We start from the raw sequence: 20,691 nt of genomic DNA on the forward strand, positions 1-20,691 counted from the left end.
GCCAGCTCATAAGTGATTTGGGCGATTCTAACGTGGTTCAAAAACAATCAAGTAAAAATGGAATGGTTTATCTATTTACAGAGTGCTGAAAAGGGCTCAAATACAAAGTTAGCGCGTGCTCCCCACTGACTCGCAGCAACGCTAGACAGACGGGCAATGGTGCTTCTAGACCGAGGGCACGAGAGCTTCCAACAGCAGCAGAATACACATACTATGACGGGGTGCCATGAGCAGAACCGAAACGACGACTTCGTCCTTCATTCGTTCATTCAATTTCAACAAGTTCAGCATGAATGCTTGAGCTTTTCGGAGTGAACGGGGAGGGTAGAGGTGGGTAGTGAAACACAATGGCCGACTGACGGCAGGTGCCGAAACACTTTCCACTCGTCGTGATGCGGGTTAACATGACGGGGGCGCCCCATACATATGAATGAGGTGGAAATGAGGTAGGATTTCGACCCCGACGTCGTCGCAGTCGGAAAATCGGAGTCAAGTGTGCTCGTAACGGCACAGCATAAGCATACATGCACTGCTGTCCGGTAAGCGGCGTGAAAAGGTTTTATCGTCACGTGATTTAAGAGATTGGACGGAGAATGGGTCCGCCTGGTTGCAGTGGTAGACGGGGTTTGGCGATTTAGCACGGTAGAGATTCAGTGTGGGTAGAATATGATAACGATGGACCATTAAACACCATTAGTTTTGGGATAAGTTCGATTATAATACATATTAGGCTGAAACAAACTGAAACGGTTTATTTATTTGGAAACAAAATCATCATTCAATCCCTTATCTGCCCATTCTCGACATTGATCTTGTACGAATGGTGCGTCTTGGACGTAATCGCGACACAGATCTAGTCCTTCGATTTCTACTTCTTTTCGGCGGTACGTATCCTTCTTCATTTTGAGCTAGCATAAGCTCCTGTGCCATCCCTAGCGCTAATGAGTTGTCAATGTGCCCCGTGAGATCCGGTTTGGGGCCAAAAATTGTCGACATGAAAGCACTCCACTTCCGACCCGTCCAGCGCACCGTTTGCGTCCAATAACCCGTCCCGGTGGTGCTAAAGAACGCGGTCGCGAAAGCTAGGACGGTGAGCAGCACCTCCATCAGGATGTCTCCACCCGCATCCTGATAGAGGTTGACAGTTTGCAGTGCCGATATGACTTTAGAGATGTGATGCTCCAGAGCGCACCAGACCAGCACTTGAGCGCCTTCAATAATGGCCAAATTTAGCAAGGTTTCGACTACAACCTGGACGTACGTCGGAAGCTGCCGCCGATATTTGGCCGAAAAGATCGTCAGCTTCGAAAGCCATATGATGCTCGAAGATACGATTAAAAATCTCCGAACTCGGCAGTAGGTCGACTTGCACGTCCACGGCGGCTTACACCATACGAATACTGGAATTTTGTGCCCCAAATGAACCGCCAGCGCAAGAATGAGCGACTTGAGGGAAGTCATTTAGGACGTCGGGGGTGGTTTGCTAGTTACTTTTTCAGAAACATTTGCCTCCTCCGTGCCTTCCGGTTCGGCAACGACGGATGGGGCTGGAGGATAACTTCTATAAAAGGTGACATTGAACATTGAATGACATTGACTTATGAAATTGAATAGAAACTTATGGTTGTTAGAATACATTTGTTCCTACATACCTGTCACGAAGTGCGATCTGCTTCGGATATTCTTCTAGCCGAGCTACAACCGAGTGAAGAATTTTCAGAGCGGTCACAAGACGTAGAAACTGGAATCCTCTTCTAGAGCTCGAATTAGCCAACGCCTTCAAATAGTACGGGCGAAAGGCTGTAAAATCTTTAACAAAAAATAAAACCGTCTTCACCACCAGTGTCTGAAAAAACAGGAACATTACGAAACAGGTAAATATAAATGAGTAGAACACATTTCGAAAACTTACAAAAAATATATTCCTGTCACCGTTGCACGTCTACTGGCTTCGTGTAAAAGCGTAAATGAAGTTAATGAACATATTGACTAGCCTACTACGAACATTGGCGTCAGAAAGGGAAGTAAAGCGAGACTGGTGTCAATGATGGTGCAAAGTGGATCTTAATTACTCTACTTCGGCAAGAAATGGGCTACATTTCTTTCGCTCTAATGCGACCTCGTTAAGCGGCATTTGGCACCGGAACTTTGTAGATATGTAAGTAAATTAATTCTTGAAAAGTGAAACTTACCAAAAGTTTGTGCTTGCAGATCCACCACAACAGATACTGTACCGGGATCCACACTAACCGCAGTGCAAAGTCACAACACACAATATTACCAAGAACCTGCCAAAGAAACGTCCCCCGATAGGGTGAGGAGGAGTGATGTTCAAGATGAAAAGATTATTGTGCATTACGATTCTATCGTCAGATTGCTCCACAACTCACTGGGGACCGCATCACTTAAAGCGGATACAGCCACCACCCAACGGCAAATGCATCCTTACCATTATCAGACAAATCATCATGGTTTCAACCTTTAATGTTGGCTTTCTCCTCCGTTCCGCATCTTCTTCCTCGCCCCGCTGCTGTTCGTCCGTGTAGAAAGGTATGGCCTTTGCGAGGACGCGGCTTATCGCTAGGCTGGCGCTGATGACGAATATGGCGGAAGCAATATCGGGTTCCATGGCAACGGAACTTGCCTTCCCGTGCACGTAGTCTAGCGGGCTCGTTGCCTGCAGATGGATGATTAACGGGAGCGCCAGGCATACAAACCGGAAAGCCCACGAGCAGCGTATGTACGCCTCGTGGTGTGATACCGCTTCCATTCGGATTTCTGTTTCCAGATAGTTCCACTGGATTCGTACCACTACGCAAGAGTGTCAACGAGTTTAACTCCACTTGAATGCTTTAATCCTACCCGAGAGCGGTGGCTACTTTGTGCGTTATTAAAGATCTATCGATAGTTTTCAATGCAAATCGGACTAAGAAGTCGGCCTGCTACGATGGAACGAGAGGTGCGGTGGTGTCTTGTCAATCAGCAAGAGCTGAAAACGGAGCGCAAGGTTATGCACCTGCCCTCTAGGTTAAGAGTTCATGTTCGAGGATACGAAAGTTAAACGCCTTTCATTCCTTCCTTTCGGTGCAAAGTTCAGGTGTTCGTGATCTGCGCCAAAACGTGATGTATCGATCCAAAAATTGTACACGTGCTGCATTAAAGCGTCGTCCGAAGGAAACGTGCCGCTAAAGTCGTGAGTAGAAAAGAATGGCGCTATCAAAATGCTTAATTTAGCCAATTGTCAATGCCATCATTCCGTCCCGCATATACTGCCTGCGCATGCTGCCGAACGATTCAGAACAAACGGAAATGAGGGTTGCAAAAGTCCCTGTAACAGACACCCACCCCACGCACGGTGGGTCTGGGCTGCAAAAGCAAGAGTAGAACTAGGTCCGGAAAAAGGGAAAATCAGAAAGTGCCTTGATGGTGTATGAATGTCTACAAAGGCAACGAGTAGAGAAACACACTAGGATCTCTTAGTGGCAAGCACCCGTGATTCCTCCAAGAAATTGTCAGAGTGCTACGATTTCAAATGCAATCAAAGCACCGAGATTCAAGAGCAAAAACGGTCGAATCCAAAGGGCTGTCCCGTTTCGCCGGAAACTCGTTTCCACTCTAGGGAGAGAAAATTGTGTTTACTCATCTTCTTTTCTTTTGAAGAGCGACAGCAAGCCGACGGTAGCGAAGCGTGGGCCCGGAAGACTCCATCCGTATCCTTGCGGACTTCTCACTTGTTGAATGCGTGTGCTAAGAATGGTAAGATTTGAGCGCGGTTGGGGTGTGGGGTTTTACTGATGCGTTCTCGGTGTACGCTTTTAACATTGAATGGGATTTTTATCGCAACCGGGTAGGTCGGTCGTTGAAACAGGACCGTTGTGTGGCCGATGGGCGAAGACGTAACAGTGATAAAGATTGATGAATACGAGTTGAATCATCACCACCGCCATCGTTATCCTCTCGAAACGGGGTGAGTAGTTTGGACGTTGAGTGGATTAGACCAGCATGTTAGTTGGCCCACGGTGTGGGGCGAGGAAATACAGTTTAGTGACGAGGATTTTTGGGGGGGGCGGAGGATGGCTACACTGATTGCTCGCTATTCTACTGGCGGTCATTGTATGTGGGTACTGTTGGTGTTTGGAGTTTGGAACGAGCCCAGAAAACTTGCACGTGCAGAACGGGTTATTTATGTTTACACCAGAAGTATACACTACTTCATCGACTTTTACTTTAAAGTAAGGGAATTTAAATTACATATTTATTTATATATTTATTATTTCGTTACTTATATTTCATTCATTTTCATTATTTCATGCTAATGATACAATTTTTATGTTTTTTCTACAAAATTTATCTCGTTTAAGTGGGTAAAAGCAAGTAACAGAGTGCTAGGCCTAAAGAAAATTGTAGTACAATGGCACTCTCAGGATGCTTTCTTCCAATGCTGGAGCTAATAAAGGGGAAATAGTTGAATGCTTATCGTTTGTGTAGCAGGATAATGATGCTGCAGACAAGGATACAGATTTATGCATCTTCCGTTGGATGTGTCCCAGGTTATTCCAGACGCGACTACCTTGCATTCATGAAATTAAAGAGACATCAATGCTGAACTCACCCAGATTACTTTCGATTACCAGGTCGTGATCCAGAAAGAGGTAGAGTTGGATAAACATGGGTAGAGGTTTGGAACGCTTCCAGCAGAAAGGTTAAATTAGATTGAATTCACAACTGTGGAGATATCAAGATGAAAATTTGCTTTTGAGCGGGAAAATGATCTCCGGAACTCCTTCCCGGCATCGTGTCCGTAAGTACATAATTACTTCTGAATTAATATATTCTTTATTTCTATTAATATTCACTATATCACAGACGAAAGTACAACATTAGCTTAAAGTGCTACTGTTACTTCTCAAATGAATAATATTGGATGGGATGACAGTGGGATAGTTACAAGGTAATATGTGATGATAAATGGGATAATGATTGTCGAGCGGTGATTTTTTCTTCTTTCCCATATTATGCTTATTTGACATAACAACTGTTTTCGATCTAAATCTGCCTAAGCCGCTAGTGAGCATGGTTATCTGTTGCTGTTACTTGTTGCTGTACTTACATAATAGGATAGATGTCATATTCAATAAATGTCCAACCGATAGCGCGGTTTTTCCCTTTTTTGTGCCCGGACACATCACTTCAATTCAAATTGTACTTGAAATTTTCCTTCACAATTACGGTAACATTTAAACAATTTAAAAGATAGTGTAAATGGCTACCAACGAACACAAGCCGTCCTATTGTATTGTTAGAACCAGTTGTTGACCCACTGTAGACATGTGTTGACATGGCTCTTTGGAAATTCCTATTGGATTTATCTAAAAAGTGTGCTAAGAGTCCAATTCCCATCACATAAAGTTCATTTCTCGTAATTGTGCTTCAAATTTTAAAATGCAATTCTACCATTGATTTCAAAGCAAAAAGAAAGTGTTGTATCCTCATACCAAAAGTAGAGCATACCATCAATGAAAAAAACAATCAATGAGGTGTAAATTTGGTCATTGCACAACGGTTGTACATTCCATACTCGCGAGAAGATAGATTCAAATAGTTTGGACCCTTCTGGATGCAAGCCGTTGGTCGGAGCCGTTGGTTCAGAACCAGCACCAGAGCCGGTCGTGTATTCTGAAGCACACATCATTACAGTGGATCCTGGTCAAAAGTAAACTGAGCTGATGCTTTGATTTATCACATTTCCTGTGTATGCATACATTTGAAAAATTCATAACGCGGCATTGTTCAATCCAGCAACATCACTACATGCTCACGAATTTGCCGTCATCTCCGCCCGACCAACAGTTTTGGGCATTTTCTTGTTAGTGGGATCTTCCAATTCCTTCGGCTTGTAGTAATGCGGTGCCACCTCTAACAACCATTTGCTCTCAATTTCTATAACGGAACGCATAAACTCTTTTGTTGTAAACACCAGCTCATGGTACAGCAGCCAGCGTGGCAAATCTTCAAAAAGAGCCGAATTTGGATGAATCATAACGTCTTGATTGTGTTTGACTGTTTTATAATTTCCCGACTTGGAAAGCCGCGCCACGTGATAAAAATAGCCAGCAGTTATCGCCTTCCGTACGTTCGTCGTGTCAGACTCTCCGGACACCATCTCAATTTCTACCCGCTGCATAAGCCCCACGAGCTGTTCGCGCACATCACGCGCACGCTTCATCGAACGGTATTGGATGAAATTTTCATAACACCATTGCGTGCTATAGTCGGACTCGACCCATTGATTGTACACCTGCATAAGGCTCAGATGGTCCCCGTGCCTGTGATTGAAGTTCTTGCGTGCCGTATCAGCGTGAATGATTTTATCTTTCGGGCGGTAAAATATAGCACCATTGACCGACAGCATGGCTGCGATCGAGACGATCTCTTCCGAGCATTTGTACTTCTCACTTGCCAGCAACATTTTAGCCATCATTGGGTCGACGGGGAATTCGGCCATACGACGGCCCAGCTTCGTCAGCTCGCCATGGTGATTCAGTGCACCGAGCGCGTACAGCTGTTCCAACGCAAGGATTAACGTTTGATGCGGTGGAGGATCGAGAAAATCAAAGTGTAACAAATCATGAATTCCAAGCGTCTTAAGCATCAGCACTGCGTTACCCAAATTGATACGCTGAATTTCCGGCACGGTATTATCTTCAAGCTCATTATTGTAAGCCCAGGCCGTGTACAGCCGGAAACATTTGCCAGGGGCAACACGCCCGGCGCGACCTGCTCGCTGATTGGCAGACGCTTTCGAAATTGGAACGACAAGCAGTGTTTCCATGCCGGTGCGTGAATTGAAATTGTTCTGCTTTGCAAACCCGGGATCTATAACGTAGATGATATTGTCGATTGTTAGGGACGTTTCAGCAATGTTAGTAGCGAGAATCACTTTGCGTGCGTTCGGTGGCGTAGGTTCAAATATCTTCGCCTGCATATCGGAGGGTAAATTTGCGTAAATTGGTAATATAAGCAGCTCCTTCAGTTTCGATCCCAGACGTTTCACACGATCTTGCAGCATTTCTTGGCAGGCTTCAATTTCTTCCTGACCTGCGAAGAGAAAAAAAGGAAAAAACAATGTTCAGCCGCTATAAAGTAATAATGTTCGTTGCGATCGAGTATGAACTAACCGGTTAGAAAGACTAAGATGTCACCCAGCGGTTGGGTGGCGTGTATCTGTAACACGGAAACCACGCAGGCATCGATGTAATCCGCTTCGGGTGCTTTCGTGTAGAATATGTCCACCTGCGAATGAAAAGCAATTATGATAATAACTACCAAGGGGAACATACTGATCCTCGAAAAGAATGTTTCTCCTTTTCTATTATAATACCACCTACCGGATAACGTCGTCCAGGGATTCGAAAGATGGGAGCTTTATCGAAAAAATCCGAAAATTTCTCCGCATCGAGCGTGGCACTAGAAATGAGCAGCTTTAAATCCTTCCTAAATCTAGCAATATCCTTCACCAAACCGAACAGAATATCTGTATGCAGCGTGCGCTCGTGCGCCTCATCGATTATCATCACGGCATAAGAGGCCAGATCGGGCTCGGACAGAAACTCACGATGTAACGTACCGTCCGTCATGTACTTGATAACGGTCCGTTCCGACGTACAGTCCTCGAAACGGATGCTGTACCCGACCTCGTTACCGAGCTTCACGGCCATCTCCTCGGCAACGCGTGCCGCCACGGACATGGCAGCAACACGCCGCGGTTGCGTACAGCCAATCTTCTTCCCTTCGTTCGTAAATCCGGCCTCGTACAGATACTGGGGGATCTGGGTCGTCTTTCCTGAGCCCGTTTCACCTTCAATAATAAGAATGTTGTGCGCTTGAATGGCGGCAATAAGATCCTCCTTGAACGGGTAGATTGGTAGCGACTTTTGCGTTTCCTCTATGGTCATCTTTTTCCGCTGTGCCTCGGTCAGTTCCGGCTTGTCGTCCTTCTTCTTCGTACCGGCCATCTGCAGTGCCTCCACAAAGTCGATCTGCTCGTCGAGCAGCAGCTCGTACTCTTGCTGCTGGGCGGCCCTTTCCTTTGCATCCTTCGAGCCGAACCCGTACACGGCCGACGCGAGCTGTTCCGCTTCCCACTTTTTCTGCTCCGAGTGGGGCATACGTTCCCGCTCGTCCACCTCGACGTACTCCTCCATCTCGCCCTTCTTAACATCCTTCGGCATGCGGTAGCGCTGCACGCGCTCCAATTCTCGGGCCTTCTCATGGTCTTTGGCGATTTGCAGCAGACGCTTCTTGTGTTCCCGGTCGCGCCGTTCGCGCTCCGTAATTTCGGCCTCGGGAAACAGGTACTCATCGTCCCGGATGTCCGCCTCGAGCTCGGCTACCTTGTCCTCTTTGCGCTTTTCGAGATACTGCCGGCGGGACTGTTTGCGTAGCTCCGGCAGCAGCTTTTCCCGGTCGGCCGTTTCGAGCCGTAGACGTTTGGCGGCATCGGCACCGCGCTTGTCAGATGATGCCGCTACATTGCGCGTATTGCTTTCATCGCGTTGCTTCAGTCGCTTGGAAAACTCGTCACGCTCCTTCAGGTCACGGTGGCGCTCTTCATCGCTGCTATCTTCGGAAGAGTACGATTTACGTCGATCTGTGTTTTTGGACATGTTTAATAAACAACGAATGCGGTGCGTGTGCGAGAAAAGTTAACAACAAACCGAGAATGGTCAGGTTTACTCATGCAGAGACAAGCAGACTGCAATCTACTGTCATGCTGGCAGAGTGACCAGAACTACCGATTTATCTGTAGCACTGCTTCCACACAACAGGTTTTTGAAGTGTAATGTTTCGTAACGTCTCGTAATGCTTCGTAATGCTTCTTTTTTCGTTGGACAAATTGGTACAGCAATATCCAAACGAAATTGCTTTTCTTTTCTTTTCTTTTCTTTGTTTTAAAGCGTAAAACAATAGTCTGACATGGTTTTTAGAAACTTTTACTTCTTTATGCCAAATTCATGTTAGATAATCTGGACTATTTGGTACAATTCAATAGGTATTTTTTCGATCCACTATTTTTTTTCTGCCTTGGCCCGGAAAGCTCACTCCAAATCGATTTTGAGAGCAGAAATCTAATTCCTTCTATCAAATCTAAGTCTGCTGCCAGATATACCGTAACGAAGACAATTTAAAACCGAAAAATAACGCTTGTTATTGCAAACAAACAAAAAGTGAGTTTTGTTTATCTCAATTTTGATGAAAATAACTCAGATAATTTTGTTTGATTTCTGTTAAATTGATGTTTGGCACTACAGAAGCATGCAAACAGCAACTTCGTTTCGTTTTCGCTCGCCTGCGGGTGGACCGAAATCGGTCGACCGAAAAAAGGAGCGTTACAATGCGTTATATTTCAACTGTTTTCGTTACGGAGGTTTTTCAGTGTATCTGGCAGCGGCCTTCGTGTGGGCAACATGCATCGAGACAGTGATCAACAATAAAATCTTGTCTGTCGAAAATTCACAAACAAGATATGAAAACCGTTGAAAAACACTGTGACAAAAGATCGATTAATACCGCGTATTTAGTGAATTTTAGTAAAGAGGCAAAGAAAAAAAAAGGAAAATTCCACAGAGAGAGATTCACAAACCTCTAAAGAATCATGTGCCATTGATGTTTAGGAAATCATTATGATTTTAAGACAACATCATTAAAAACTCATGAACCTTAGTATCAATAACATCAGAATACGACACTGGCCTAGGCGTAACATAAAATATACAGTGTATTTAGTTTTGTTTCACAATAAATTTACAATGTGATTGAAGCTTCAGTGTCCCCATTGTTGAAGGGGGGCGAAAACTATGATAAGAAAACGAACCGTTTCGTTAACGATACAACTGTCGCCCACTCGAGACTTGCACCATTTCCACGATGTACTCTCTATCTCGCTCAATGCTGCGACCACTTGATGCTCTTTATATCGACACCCTCCTGCACCATCTCCCACAGTGGAGACATTTCGCGCAACCGCGTCACATGCTTGATGCACTTCTCCGCCGTATAGTCCACCTCCTCGATCGTCGTGAACCGGCCGATGCCGAAGCGTATCGAGCTGTGGGCCAAATCCTCATCCGTACCGATCGCACGCAACACGTACGAAGGTTCCAGCGAAGCGGACGTACACGCCGACCCGCTGGAAAGGGCGACATCCTTCAGCGCCATCAGCAGCGACTCACCCTCGACGTACGCGAACGACAGATTAATGCATCCCGGATACGATTGGACCGGATCGCCGTTCCGGATAACCTGCGGCAGCTCCGCAAATATCTTATCCATCAACCGCTTGGACAGAAACTCCATCCACCGATGATCGTACGCCATCTCGCGGGCCGCTATCTCGCAGGCGGCTCCCAGCCCGACAGCCAACGGTGTCGGCACGGTGCCGCTGCGCAGCCCACGCTCCTGTCCACCGCCGCTCTGGATCGCTTCGACGCGAACGCGCGGCTTGCGCCGCACATACAGCGCACCGATGCCCTTGGGGCCGTAAATTTTGTGCCCCGAGATGGACATCAGATCGATGTTCATCTTGTTCACGTCGAGCGGTATTTTGCCCACGGCTTGCGCGGCGTCGGTGTGGAAAAACACCTTCTTCGCCTTGCACAGGCGCCCGATCTCCGCGATTGGTTGCTTCACGCCAATCTCGTTGTTGACCGTCATGATGGACACGAGTGATGTTTCCGGTGTGATTGCTTTCTCCAGCTCTTCCATGCTGATGAGACCGTTCGATTGTACCGGGAGATAGGTGACGTGAAAGCCTTCTCCCTCCAGCGCACGGCACGAATCCAGCACGCACTTGTGTTCGGTCTGTGTGGTGATGATGTGCTTTTTCTTCACGCCATAGAACCGTCCAATACCCTTCACCGAAATGTTGTTCGATTCTGTGGCGCCGGACGTAAACACGACCTCCTTCGGATCGGCCCCAATAAGGGAAGCGACCTGGGCGCGAGCCTTCTCCACGGCTTCCTCCGTCTCCCAGCCGTACGCGTGCGTTCGCGAGTGGGGATTTCCGTAGTAAGCGGTCAAGTACGGCATCATTGCATCGAGGACGCGCGGATCCTGCAGCAAAGAGAAAAGGAGATAAAATAAGACACACAATTTGAGCAGCACGGAAGATGGCATATCTCGTTCACTGCAGTTAATCGTGTGCAAAATCACGTTGTGTAATCCTCGCCATGGTTGACTGATAAGGGACCATTTCGATTAAACCGATTGCAGGCACGACCCTACCATCAAAGTGGTGCAACGTGTCGTCATCGGGTGGATTCTCCTTCCGGGTTTGGTCGGTGATTAAGATGTATTATCTTTCCCCTCTTTCCCCCACTTACCATCGATGTGGTCGCTTGGGCATCCAGGTAGAGCGGCCGGCCATCTAGTACTTCGTCTTTGATGCTGAACTTTTTATCTGTTCGTTGGAAAAAAGGAGAAGAAAAGTGTGAAGAATGTATAAGAATGCAACATGGATGTGTAATTTGCAACCTGCATCTCATTTACACAACATTGCACATGCAATGGAACCCCCCACCCGAATCCCCTTCTCTTCGTACGGGGGAGCTCCAACGAGAATGATCGATCTTACCGGTGCCGTAATTCCGTGTCGTTCCATGACCCGTACTGCGCAGCAGTTGGATGGTTAGTTTTTTATCAGTAACTAAGCGCGACCAGCGTGACAACATTTTGCAACCGGACAGAACTGCTCCTGGCAAGCAAAGTGGAAACACTCGAAACTGATAAAAATTACAGAAATTACCGAGCCGCGAACTGCCGTGGAGTGGTGTTATTATGTATTTTGTTTTCCGCAATGACTGGTTGACAGCTCTCTCTTGGTGTATCTTGCTTCCTGCTCGCTCGTTGTGCAATGCGCCGCAACTGACAGCGGTTGGATTATCCGTGTAGCATAGCTCGGTCTCTACAAAGCAGCGCGATTGTCGCGGTTTCAATAAACGGAAAAAGGAAAATAAATTTCTTGCAAAAACCAAACGAGCATGATTTGGTTGTTCCTGCAGTATTTGACAACAATCTTAACTTGTTTAATAATTTCTTTTTTTGAAAGGTACTCTGGCTCCTCGCTATAATGACGAGCTATACGAGATGTACGGCGACCTCACTGTCGTACAGCGTATCAAGCTCGCCAGGATCCGGTGGGCTGGCCATGTTGTACGCATGGAAACGGACGACCCAGCCCGTAAAGTCTTTTTAGGCCGTCCACAAGGACAGAGGAGGCGTGGTAGGCCCAAATTGAGGTGGCAAGATGGCGTGGAGGCGTCCCCCATTAAGGCCGGGATAACGGACTGGAAGACGATGGCGCGAGACCGTGAGCGGTTTCGGACACTCCTGAGGTAGGCCAAGACCGCAAAGCGGTTGTAGCGCCGGATAAGTTAGTAAGTAACTCTGGCTCCTAGCAGTCTTGCCTTTTTCCCAGGAATTATTATTTTTTAAAGAATTCAGTACATTTTTCGGCGGAAGGGCCTTATTTTTTTAATTTAACCTTTGAATAAATTAACTCTTTCTTGACTTTACAGTGTACATATTATTCCCTACACACAGATTACTACCTAGCTGTTTACTTAAAAGTTCATTATACTAAAATTATACTCAAAAAATGCTTGTTCATACATTTGCTTCAAATTCCACAGTTTCGCTAGCAAAGCTGCTTCATACTTTGCAGAACCTTACAACGTTCAGGACTGGTAGTACGCGACAATCGCATAACTCTGTAGAAACCGTAGAACAGTTGCTTGATGGAGCTACAGCAACAGAGCCGTTCTGCGTTATCAGAAATTAAAAATAAACAAGGGATTACACAATTTCTAAGTAATATTCCATACAGTAATCGATTAGATGTTTACAGTTTGGTGGTTTAGACAAGTGTCCCTATTCATTTTACAAATAAGTAAATTAAAACAAATATAACAAGACCCACACAAAGGCGGGTTTCCCTCCCCCCATTCGCTCTAATGTCATACGGCACTTTCTTTGTTGTTAATTCAATTTACCCACACACAGGGGAAGCGAAATCACCTTCATCGGTGGTGCATACCCGTGCATCACTTCCTGCTTTCAGTGCCTGCGAGAATAGATTGCGTGAAGCAAGTTCGATCCCCAGTTCGGACGGAGGTGTAACAGCTGTGATAGTGCTAGGGAAGCTGCAGGAACGGACATACACACATCGGATGCAAGTGGGTGTTGAAGCAAAGCGTTGTCTATAAATGGCCCCGATAGCATAGAGTGCAACGTCCCCTCCCACTGCACCGCAAAGCCATTGTTGTTTATGTTTACGTGTGTGTGATTTTTTCCCTCTCTTCTGCTGTGCCTCTTTGCTGGGAATAAACCATCCATTCCAGTGCATCCCGTGGTCGTTGGGCGTAGAATGGCCATGGAGAACGGGACGGAATCCATCGAGGACGATCTGGATAGCAGCGCGACGGAAGCGTTTGACCAAAGTACGTTGAGCATGAAGCAACAAACCAAGGGCACCGTGCAAGGTACGGCAAAAGCGTTCTTTTCATTCTATTCCAGTTCTACAGTCGCACGGTCGCAAGGTTAGAGCAGCACAAACGGGTTGCAGGTGGCTTAGTCATAGCAAATTAAACCGAACCGAACACACCGCTGACTCACCCACTCAAGTGCTTCCCCTATCGTAGCTCTGTTGCTTTATCAGTTTTTAAACGTCTCGCACGACAATGCGACGCACTTACCCTGCTCATACGCGCTTCGTTTCTTTTGCAGACATTTGGCAACGGCCCACTAGACGACCGCTGCCGAATGCTGGCGATGTGGTGCTGTGCTTCGAGATTCCGCTCGCACGCATACTACCCACCGGATCGGCAGCCAGCGATGGACAGCCAGTGTCGGCGGCTGCCGGCAAAAAGTACGTCATATACGAGGTAAACGTGCGGAAGGATGGCCCCGGGCCGGACCCGTACCCGACCAGCGTCGAGCGGCGCTACACCCACTTCCTGAAGCTGTACGAAGGGCTGCGGAAGGATCAGCCCGCCCAGCTGCAGACGGTCTGCTTCCCGAAGAAGGTGCTGATGGGCAACTTTACCGCCGAGCTGATCGGTGAGCGCAGTGCCGCGTTCGAGTGCTTTCTCGACCATATCGTAACCGTGCCTTCGCTGCGTGATTCGCCCCACTTCCTGGAGTTTCTGCAGGGCGACGAGCTGCGCAACGCGTGTCAATTGCTGGACGAGCGGCGCAACGAGCTGGCGGTGCCGCTGCTCGAGAACTGCTTCCGGCTGCTGAACAAAATCTTTCTGGACAAATCGAAGTGTGTGCTGCTGCTGCTTTGTCGGCTGGTGGCCGCCTGCACCACCTCACCGATACCGCACCCGTCCGCGGAACAGTGGGCCGAGCTGGCGCTGCGCCGGTACGAGCACGTGTGCGATACGGAGCTGCTGGTGCTGTACATTCCGCTGCTGCAGACGTGTCTGCATCTCTGGTGGCAGCGGGGCCGCGACCGTACCCTGCTGGAGGAGCGGCTGAGCGAGATGGGCAAGAAGGGTATCAAGGTGAAGGGTGGGCCGACCCTTGCCCAGGCCATACACGCGTTGGATCCGCGGGCGGAGACGATCTAACCCCAACCCAAGCAAGCAAGCAAGCAAGCAATTTTGCAAATGATCATCACAAGTGCATCAAACCTATACATCACACAAACGATGAGACTAAGCTTTTCAATCTGTTTTTCGTTGTAATTTTATTCGTCCGTCTTAGGTTAAAAACACATTTAGTTGGGGTTGTTTTTTTTATTTAGTATATTTAATATTTTCATAGTGCAAAAAGGGTGCGCTTTTAACGCTTGTCGTCGTACATTTGAGTGCCGCGAGCGGGCTTTGCATTTTTTTTACTTTCGCAATTGTGATCGTGATTGTTGGAGCTATTCGTAGAAGAGATAATTTTTAGAAGGCAAACGTTTAACTATACATTTACTTTTATTTGTCACAGGCTTGGACAATTTTATAAATAAATTATGCGAAGAAGTATCGATGCTGTTTTGAATTACAAACTTATGAGTAAGCTTATAACAGTTTATAATGGGTTTAACTATTTGGGACACTATTTTTATCTTTTCACTTTTTTCTTTATTTAGAAATCCGCCCGTTTACAGGGATTCGTAACCAATTTCTGAGGGAGTGGTTTTCTAGGGGTACTTAAGGAAGATATTGTTAATTCACTTCCGAACCCTCCAAAGTCTAGAAATAAAGGACTTCTTTCGAATCCGGTCGATGCTGACTTCTGCGACTGCGTCCGACTCCATACGACTCTGACTTCAACTTCGGACGATTCCGACCAGCTTCGACTCCGGATTCAAACCTGCTTCGGTTATCGACATCAGCCGATTCTATCTCTGGACAACTCCGACTCCAGCTCCGAATGACTCCAATGGCTCCCCATGCGCCACAGATTAAGATTAAACGTCTGAAAAATCAAGTATCCATGGAAGAAAAAACGAAAGCTCCATAAAGCTTCACTGGTTCGCTCAATAGATGGCGTTTTACAACTCACCATCGTATTGCTGTCCTTTTCTAACAATGCGTTTCGCCTAGCTTCATCTAATCATGGCCTATATAGCCATCTAACTTACCGAGCAAAAATCTATAAGATCGGTCCGTGTGGTGAGATACACGGGTTACAACACCATCGGCCATTGTTCAAAAACTCACTTGCTTCATTCTATATTACGTTGGAGTTTAGTATTTAAACAATCGTATCGCCGTTCTAGTTCTTGCGATGCATAACTTCAATGCGAAACTATACAATGTTTAGTGGAGCTGTGGCACTTGGGTCCGAATGATTCCAGCCGGTCTCGTGAATTTTTGTTTTTGCTTTTTACCAATTACACGATGTATAAAACTTCCAAAATTCATTCGTTAAAAGAAAGCAACGAAACAATCTCACCCCTTCAAAACGAACGATCCAATCGAACTTTTAACGAACATTTGTCGATCGTTTAGACATCTGTCGTGCGGTCGTAATAGGTACGCCCAGTGCTGGTCTAACTGACAGGTGCTGCTGTCACAGGTTTTTTCCAACAAGAAGCAACAAAAACAAACACCTGATAGAATTGTTTTTTCTTCCCCTGTACGTGTGTGTTAATGTGTCGCCGACGACGACGGAGCGCGAGGGGGGAGATAAACATCGGATTTTTCTCCACGGGGACCGTGGCCAGCAGCAACTTCCAGCGTAATTTAGAACCCGAGGCGGCATCGCAACACTAAAGCTGCCAACGAATCCACACACATCCGAATCTTTCCCTTTGTTTCGTACGGTTCTGTCTCGCTGGGATAGATTTTCACAACCCCTCAAGATCGCTCATTTTCCGACACCTACCCCCCCCCCCCCCTCCGTCCGTGCAGATGTGTTTCTTCAGCAAGCCATGAGTTCAGTACAGTGAGTATACCTATTTTGGGGATAAAAGCGACATGCGAGCGATCTCCGACACCTTCGGTAATAAATTTTCGATCCGATTTATTTCCCCGGTGGCGATCCGATTTCATCCCGCGCGCCCTATCCGTACGACGAACCGGACTACTCACCATCGCACCTGTGTTGGCGTGCAGTGCAAAAATAGAAAACATTTGCAGGCTCTGTTTGTCCGGCGATGACACTTTGGAGTCTATTTTTGGTGATAGTGGAAGCGATGCGCTTCAGACGATAATCTACGACTGCACATCGATTAGGGTGAGAGTGGCAAAGGGGACGCCGTGAGAAATGCTGGAGTCTCGTGAAATGACCTTTCTTCTTCCTGCCTTTTATTTTTCAGATACTACCAAAGCTGGGCCTTCCGTCGGCGATTTGTGGTGAGTGCAAATCGAAGGTCGAAAACTTTCATCAGTTCCGCGAGCGGTGCCTACACAACGATGAGTACCTGCGCACGACGCTACTGCTGGTGGCCGCCGCACACACGCAGCCAGACGAAGCGGACGAAGATACGTACGGCGAAGAGAACGACAACGACGACGACGACGATGAGCAAGAGGAGGAGGAGGAGGACGTGAGTATCAAGCTCGAGCCGGAGGTGCTGCTGGACGAGCAGAGCGATATCGATCCCAAGGAGGCGGACGAAAAGGGGGACGAGGGCGACGAGCGGATGCTCGTCGACCGAAACGACAACAAAATCGAACGGTTCGCGCCGAACGAGCCGGAGGGACCGGACGAGTGGGACGAGGCCGGCTCGAACGATCTCGATTCGGTCGGCAACTCGTCGCTGGAATCGTTCCACTTCCCGTACCTGTCGCCCGATCCGGCGGTGTACGGGTCGCTGCTGAAGTGCGAGTACTGCTCGCTGGAGTTTTCCGTGCTAGAGCAGCTGAAGCGCCACATCACCAGCCACAAGGAGGAGCGAATCTTCCAGTGCCACTACTGCCCGAAAACGTTTCACTTTGCGAAGAACCTTAACATGCACGTGGAGTACATCCACTCGAAGGCGAAGTACACGCCGACGCAGGTGGCGAAAATGATTGCCCGCCAGCAGATTCTAGTCCATAGCAGTAGCAGTAACAATAGCAGCGTGAGCCACAGTACGACCGGCGGGTTGAGCCCGCTGTCCTCGCCGCTGCTCGATACGAGCGACTGTCTCAACAATAACACGATCGTGCCGCCACCAGTCAGCGATGGCGGATGTGGGTTAAGCCTTAACATCAATCTGAACGGAAACACACCACCGTCCGGCACGAACGGTGCGGCACAGTCGTCGGTGCTGGGGCGCAACTTGAAACCGATTCGTTTGCCCTCATCGGCTGAAGGACGGCGCGGATCGTCCGTCGCGTCCGCCGATCGACAGCAACAGCAGCAGCTGCAGCATGAGTGCCACGTGTGCCACAAGAGCTACGGTGAATCGGCCGCCCTGCGGCAGCACATGCTCGCCCACACCGGCGAAAAGCCGTACAAGTGTGATATCTGCTCGAAATCGTTCTACAACGCCAGCACGCTGAAGACGCACCAGCGTATCCATAGCGACCAAAATCCGTACCGGTGCGGCACGTGCACGAAGATGTTCGACAATGCGCGCAGCCTTGAGCTGCACCACCGCACGCATACAGGTGAAAAGCCGTACGCGTGCGACGTGTGTCTGAAGAAGTTTTCCTGCTCGTCCAATCTGAAGCGCCACCGGAAGCTGCACGATCGCGACTAAAAGGAAAAGCGGATGATCGAACATCCGATCGAACGTGCTTGCGTGTCGTTTGCGCATCGCAACAGCACGCAAACAGTCAAGCGAACCGGCCTGGTCGAAAGCGCATAGAATTACGAGCTTAATATGAACGTGTGTGTGTGTGCGTGTGTGTACAAGAGCATTACTTCCGGCAGGTTTGTTAGCGGCCGGAATGTACATATTTTTGTTTTTAATTTTTAGGGTGCAATCGCACCCCTTGGTGCTTCCGGTGCAGAGAATCTCAGCATAAAACACAACATTGACTGTGCATTTATATTTACAAAAAGAGAAAAATAACAAAACTTAAACACACACACACAAACGCACCCATAACCGAAATAACTCCCCAAACCTCTATCCCCTTACCCTCCCTAATGTGCACTAATGAGAGAACGATTTGCTTTCTCAAATTTGTTAAAAAAAACCCTGTTAACATTGTTGTTGTGTTGTGAAATGTTCGCCTTTTATAGTAGTGTCCGTCGAAAGGCAGAAGATGCTCGTTTTGCCGTCCCCTTTTCACGGGACGGCTGTCCTATTTTTTGTGTGCTTAAATGTACATAACCAAAGCAAATCCCTTTCCTATAAAAGCAAAAGCTCGTCCCGAAAAAAAACAAACTCGAAGTGAAGTCAGCAAGCGAAAAATGCAAAAGATAAATCTCCAGCTAGTAAAATACGCCAAAACGAAAGGAAAAACAACGACGCGAAACATATTACAAAAAAACAAGCGAAAATCAAAACCCAAATTTCTAGGTAGATATATGATATACTGTTGCTAAGGCAAGTTGTTAAAATTGAAACCAAAACCCCTGTTATCGAACGAAACCGCGAAACGGAGAAGGAGATGTTAAGACGAGCTTGATTTTTACCTATATATATATTGCCTATAATGTAGAAGGGGAGGGAGAAGCATAACGCTACAGCCAATGAAACTAGTTACTAACAACGTGATAATAGTTCCTGTGCAGCCAAAAACATACAAATAGCGAAACACGAAACAAAATCAAATGATTAAGTGCCGGCACTAGCAAGCAAAACGATAGGGAACGATAGAGGTGGCCGAAGCGTTTCTTGGTATTTTGAGCTTTTATGTTCATTCGTTTGTGAGTAGGCTTATTAGATGTTTCTTTTTTAGTGCTTAAAACATATAAAACTGTTTCGTTTGCCGTTTCCTATAGCCATTTACGTATACAAACATACCAAAAGCCATCCATCGTATCCGACCAGTGGATCGATCGCATTTTCTAACGGCCATTTAAGGAAGCAAGAACATCATCAATCGTTGTTGTTGCTGTAGTAGGATCTGAGCAAGAAGCAAGAGAATAGCTCCAGTTAGAAGCTAGGTGCAGCTAAACTATTGTTCTAGTCAATTTGCCGAAACCCGAAAGCGCGCGGATTTTGGGCAGCGAAAACCAAAAGAACTGGTGTGAAGCAAACAATTCGGGTGTGACCCGACGAAGCGAGAGTGTGCGAGGAGGCAGCGGATGAAAGATCTTTGCGAAGCAGCTTAACGTTTTATTAATTGTGATTTTTATGTTATTATTTAATCTCTTTTAAAAACACTATCGATCCCAGATCCCGATCATCAGTGTCCGGACACCGATATCATGCTGGTCCTGTGTAAAAATGAGCAAACGGATGAAAGCGGGAGAGTAACGATCATTGCAGGATCTGTTTGCACTGTGCTAGCGTAATTTGAACGGGCGCTTCTTTAATAAAAACGAAATCGATGGAATGAAACTGAAGAATGCGTGGGAAATCGCGCGATTGCTTATTGAAGCTGATCCGAATGTGTGCAATCAAAACAAACCTGCCGGATGGCACTGAGTGTGGTGTGATGTGTTGTAACCTTTCGAAGATGTGGAACTGTGTCAAACAATCTTGCAAGTGATTACAATGAGGAATAAATTTAAATCCTCAATCACTCTGTTCCGATTGCAATTCCTATTAAGGAGTGCGATTCCTCATCCCCTGCACTGCACCGTGAATCATCTGGCAATGTTGAAGAGAATGATCCCCGGCTTTTCCTTATCGGTACCGCAAGGGTGTAAATGAGCGCAGACTGCCACTGCATTCAGCTGGTGGTGCCCGGTGGTGGCTCATCACCATGCATATTTCATGCTGACCTATTGCCACTGGGACTACCTCACGGTGTTGGACCCAGTCGGAAGCGAGAGCGGGAATCACCGGCTCGATCAGCTCCAGTTCTTAGATGCTTTCTGTCGCACGCCGAGGATGACGCGTTCACTGCGATACGATCGACGACCAACAAGCAAGTACGCGCGCGCGGTGTGGATGCGTTGGAGGCGTCTGGAGGTCATCGCGCGGATCTTCTGATGTGGAGGAAAGCGAACACAGCATAGGAGGCCCCCTCCCAACTCAAGGAGGGGATTTTGAATTCGAGTTTCGAGACACAAACAACCAAACTGTCCACTTGAAAACCGCGTTGTAACAGGCATGCTCGTACCATATGCTCAGCAGTTACTTTC

The 20,691-nt window shown here is 47.2% G+C and overlaps 5 protein-coding genes and 1 long non-coding RNA gene across 10 annotated transcripts; 3 read left to right on the forward strand and 3 right to left on the reverse strand.

Moving 5' to 3' along the window:
• Window positions 1-732: 732 nt before the first annotated feature.
• On the reverse strand, window positions 733-2,905 carry LOC120905228. Its single transcript, XM_040316120.1, has 4 exons — window positions 2,450-2,905; window positions 2,193-2,288; window positions 1,653-1,846; window positions 733-1,561 (listed from the first exon to the last, which is right to left on the reverse strand). The coding sequence occupies exons 1-4, from the start codon at window positions 2,768-2,770 to the stop codon at window positions 1,462-1,464; spliced, it is 711 nt and encodes a 236-aa protein (XP_040172054.1). The 5' UTR covers window positions 2,771-2,905; the 3' UTR covers window positions 733-1,461.
• Window positions 2,906-2,930: 25 nt separating this feature from the next.
• Window positions 2,931-4,446, forward strand: LOC120905234. Its single transcript, XR_005739885.1, has 3 exons — window positions 2,931-3,193; window positions 3,299-3,756; window positions 4,362-4,446. It is a non-coding gene; the product is annotated as an uncharacterized LOC120905234 (long non-coding RNA).
• Window positions 4,447-4,817: 371 nt separating this feature from the next.
• LOC120905207 (pre-mRNA-splicing factor ATP-dependent RNA helicase DHX16) lies at window positions 4,818-8,760 on the reverse strand. Its single transcript, XM_040316090.1, has 3 exons — window positions 7,389-8,760; window positions 7,179-7,293; window positions 4,818-7,098 (listed from the first exon to the last, which is right to left on the reverse strand). The coding sequence occupies exons 1-3, from the start codon at window positions 8,664-8,666 to the stop codon at window positions 5,816-5,818; spliced, it is 2,676 nt and encodes an 891-aa protein (XP_040172024.1). The 5' UTR covers window positions 8,667-8,760; the 3' UTR covers window positions 4,818-5,815.
• A 989-nt stretch (window positions 8,761-9,749) lies between these two features.
• LOC120905215 (cysteine desulfurase, mitochondrial) lies at window positions 9,750-11,893 on the reverse strand. Its single transcript, XM_040316102.1, has 3 exons — window positions 11,633-11,893; window positions 11,382-11,458; window positions 9,750-11,112 (listed from the first exon to the last, which is right to left on the reverse strand). Exons 1-3 carry the CDS (start codon window positions 11,727-11,729, stop codon window positions 9,946-9,948), a joined length of 1,341 nt encoding a protein of 446 aa, XP_040172036.1. The 5' UTR covers window positions 11,730-11,893; the 3' UTR covers window positions 9,750-9,945.
• A 928-nt stretch (window positions 11,894-12,821) lies between these two features.
• Window positions 12,822-15,035, forward strand: LOC120905222 (sorting nexin-21). 5 transcript variants are annotated; one of them, XM_040316113.1, is made up of 4 exons: window positions 12,822-12,946; window positions 13,060-13,232; window positions 13,398-13,538; window positions 13,783-15,035. In XM_040316113.1, coding segments are annotated over exons 2-4 (990 nt in total). In that variant the 5' UTR covers window positions 12,822-12,946; window positions 13,060-13,231; the 3' UTR covers window positions 14,631-15,035. The 5 variants fall into 5 exon arrangements, with proteins under 5 accessions (XP_040172047.1, XP_040172048.1, XP_040172050.1 ...); XM_040316114.1 differs by having other exon boundaries at window positions 12,853-12,867; XM_040316116.1 differs by having other exon boundaries at window positions 12,905-13,232; window positions 13,398-13,496.
• A 1,058-nt stretch (window positions 15,036-16,093) lies between these two features.
• LOC120905214 (zinc finger protein 135-like) lies at window positions 16,094-19,952 on the forward strand. The gene is made up of 3 exons (XM_040316101.1): window positions 16,094-16,443; window positions 16,614-16,734; window positions 16,817-19,952. The coding sequence occupies exons 1-3, from the start codon at window positions 16,430-16,432 to the stop codon at window positions 18,185-18,187; spliced, it is 1,506 nt and encodes a 501-aa protein (XP_040172035.1). The 5' UTR covers window positions 16,094-16,429; the 3' UTR covers window positions 18,188-19,952.
• Window positions 19,953-20,691: the final 739 nt, after the last annotated feature.

The sequence above is a fragment of the Anopheles arabiensis genome, chromosome 3 (genome assembly GCF_016920715.1).
Source record: "Anopheles arabiensis isolate DONGOLA chromosome 3, AaraD3, whole genome shotgun sequence".
Lineage (NCBI taxonomy): Eukaryota > Metazoa > Arthropoda > Insecta > Diptera > Culicidae > Anopheles > Anopheles arabiensis.

What these genes read in the sequence shown, in the direction of transcription:
- LOC120905207 (XM_040316090.1), bottom strand. Translation starts at nt 8,666, where the DNA reads ATGTCCAAAAACACAGATCGACGTAAATCGTACTCTTCCGAAGATAGC. An exon ending in TCCCTGGACGACGTTATCCG is followed by an intron (nt 7,294 to 7,388) that starts GTAGGTGGTATT and finishes TTTCATTCGCAG; the next exon opens with GTGGACATATTCTACACGAA. An exon ending in CATCTTAGTCTTTCTAACCG is followed by an intron (nt 7,099 to 7,178) that starts GTTAGTTCATAC and finishes TTCTCTTCGCAG; the next exon opens with GTCAGGAAGAAATTGAAGCC.
- LOC120905222 (XM_040316113.1), top strand. An exon ending in AACCAAGGGCACCGTGCAAG is followed by an intron (nt 13,539 to 13,782) that starts GTACGGCAAAAG and finishes TTTCTTTTGCAG; the next exon opens with ACATTTGGCAACGGCCCACT.
- LOC120905228 (XM_040316120.1), bottom strand. Translation starts at nt 2,770, where the DNA reads ATGGAAGCGGTATCACACCACGAGGCGTACATACGCTGCTCGTGGGCT. An exon ending in TGATGATTTGTCTGATAATG is followed by an intron (nt 2,289 to 2,449) that starts GTAAGGATGCAT and finishes TTTCTTTGGCAG; the next exon opens with GTTCTTGGTAATATTGTGTG. An exon ending in TCTGCAAGCACAAACTTTTG is followed by an intron (nt 1,847 to 2,192) that starts GTAAGTTTCACT and finishes CTGTTTTTTCAG; the next exon opens with ACACTGGTGGTGAAGACGGT.
- LOC120905215 (XM_040316102.1), bottom strand. Translation starts at nt 11,729, where the DNA reads ATGTTGTCACGCTGGTCGCGCTTAGTTACTGATAAAAAACTAACCATC. An exon ending in GACACGGAATTACGGCACCG is followed by an intron (nt 11,459 to 11,632) that starts GTAAGATCGATC and finishes TCCAACGAACAG; the next exon opens with ATAAAAAGTTCAGCATCAAA. An exon ending in CCCAAGCGACCACATCGATG is followed by an intron (nt 11,113 to 11,381) that starts GTAAGTGGGGGA and finishes TCTTTGCTGCAG; the next exon opens with GATCCGCGCGTCCTCGATGC.
- LOC120905214 (XM_040316101.1), top strand. An exon ending in ACGACTGCACATCGATTAGG is followed by an intron (nt 16,735 to 16,816) that starts GTGAGAGTGGCA and finishes TTTATTTTTCAG; the next exon opens with ATACTACCAAAGCTGGGCCT.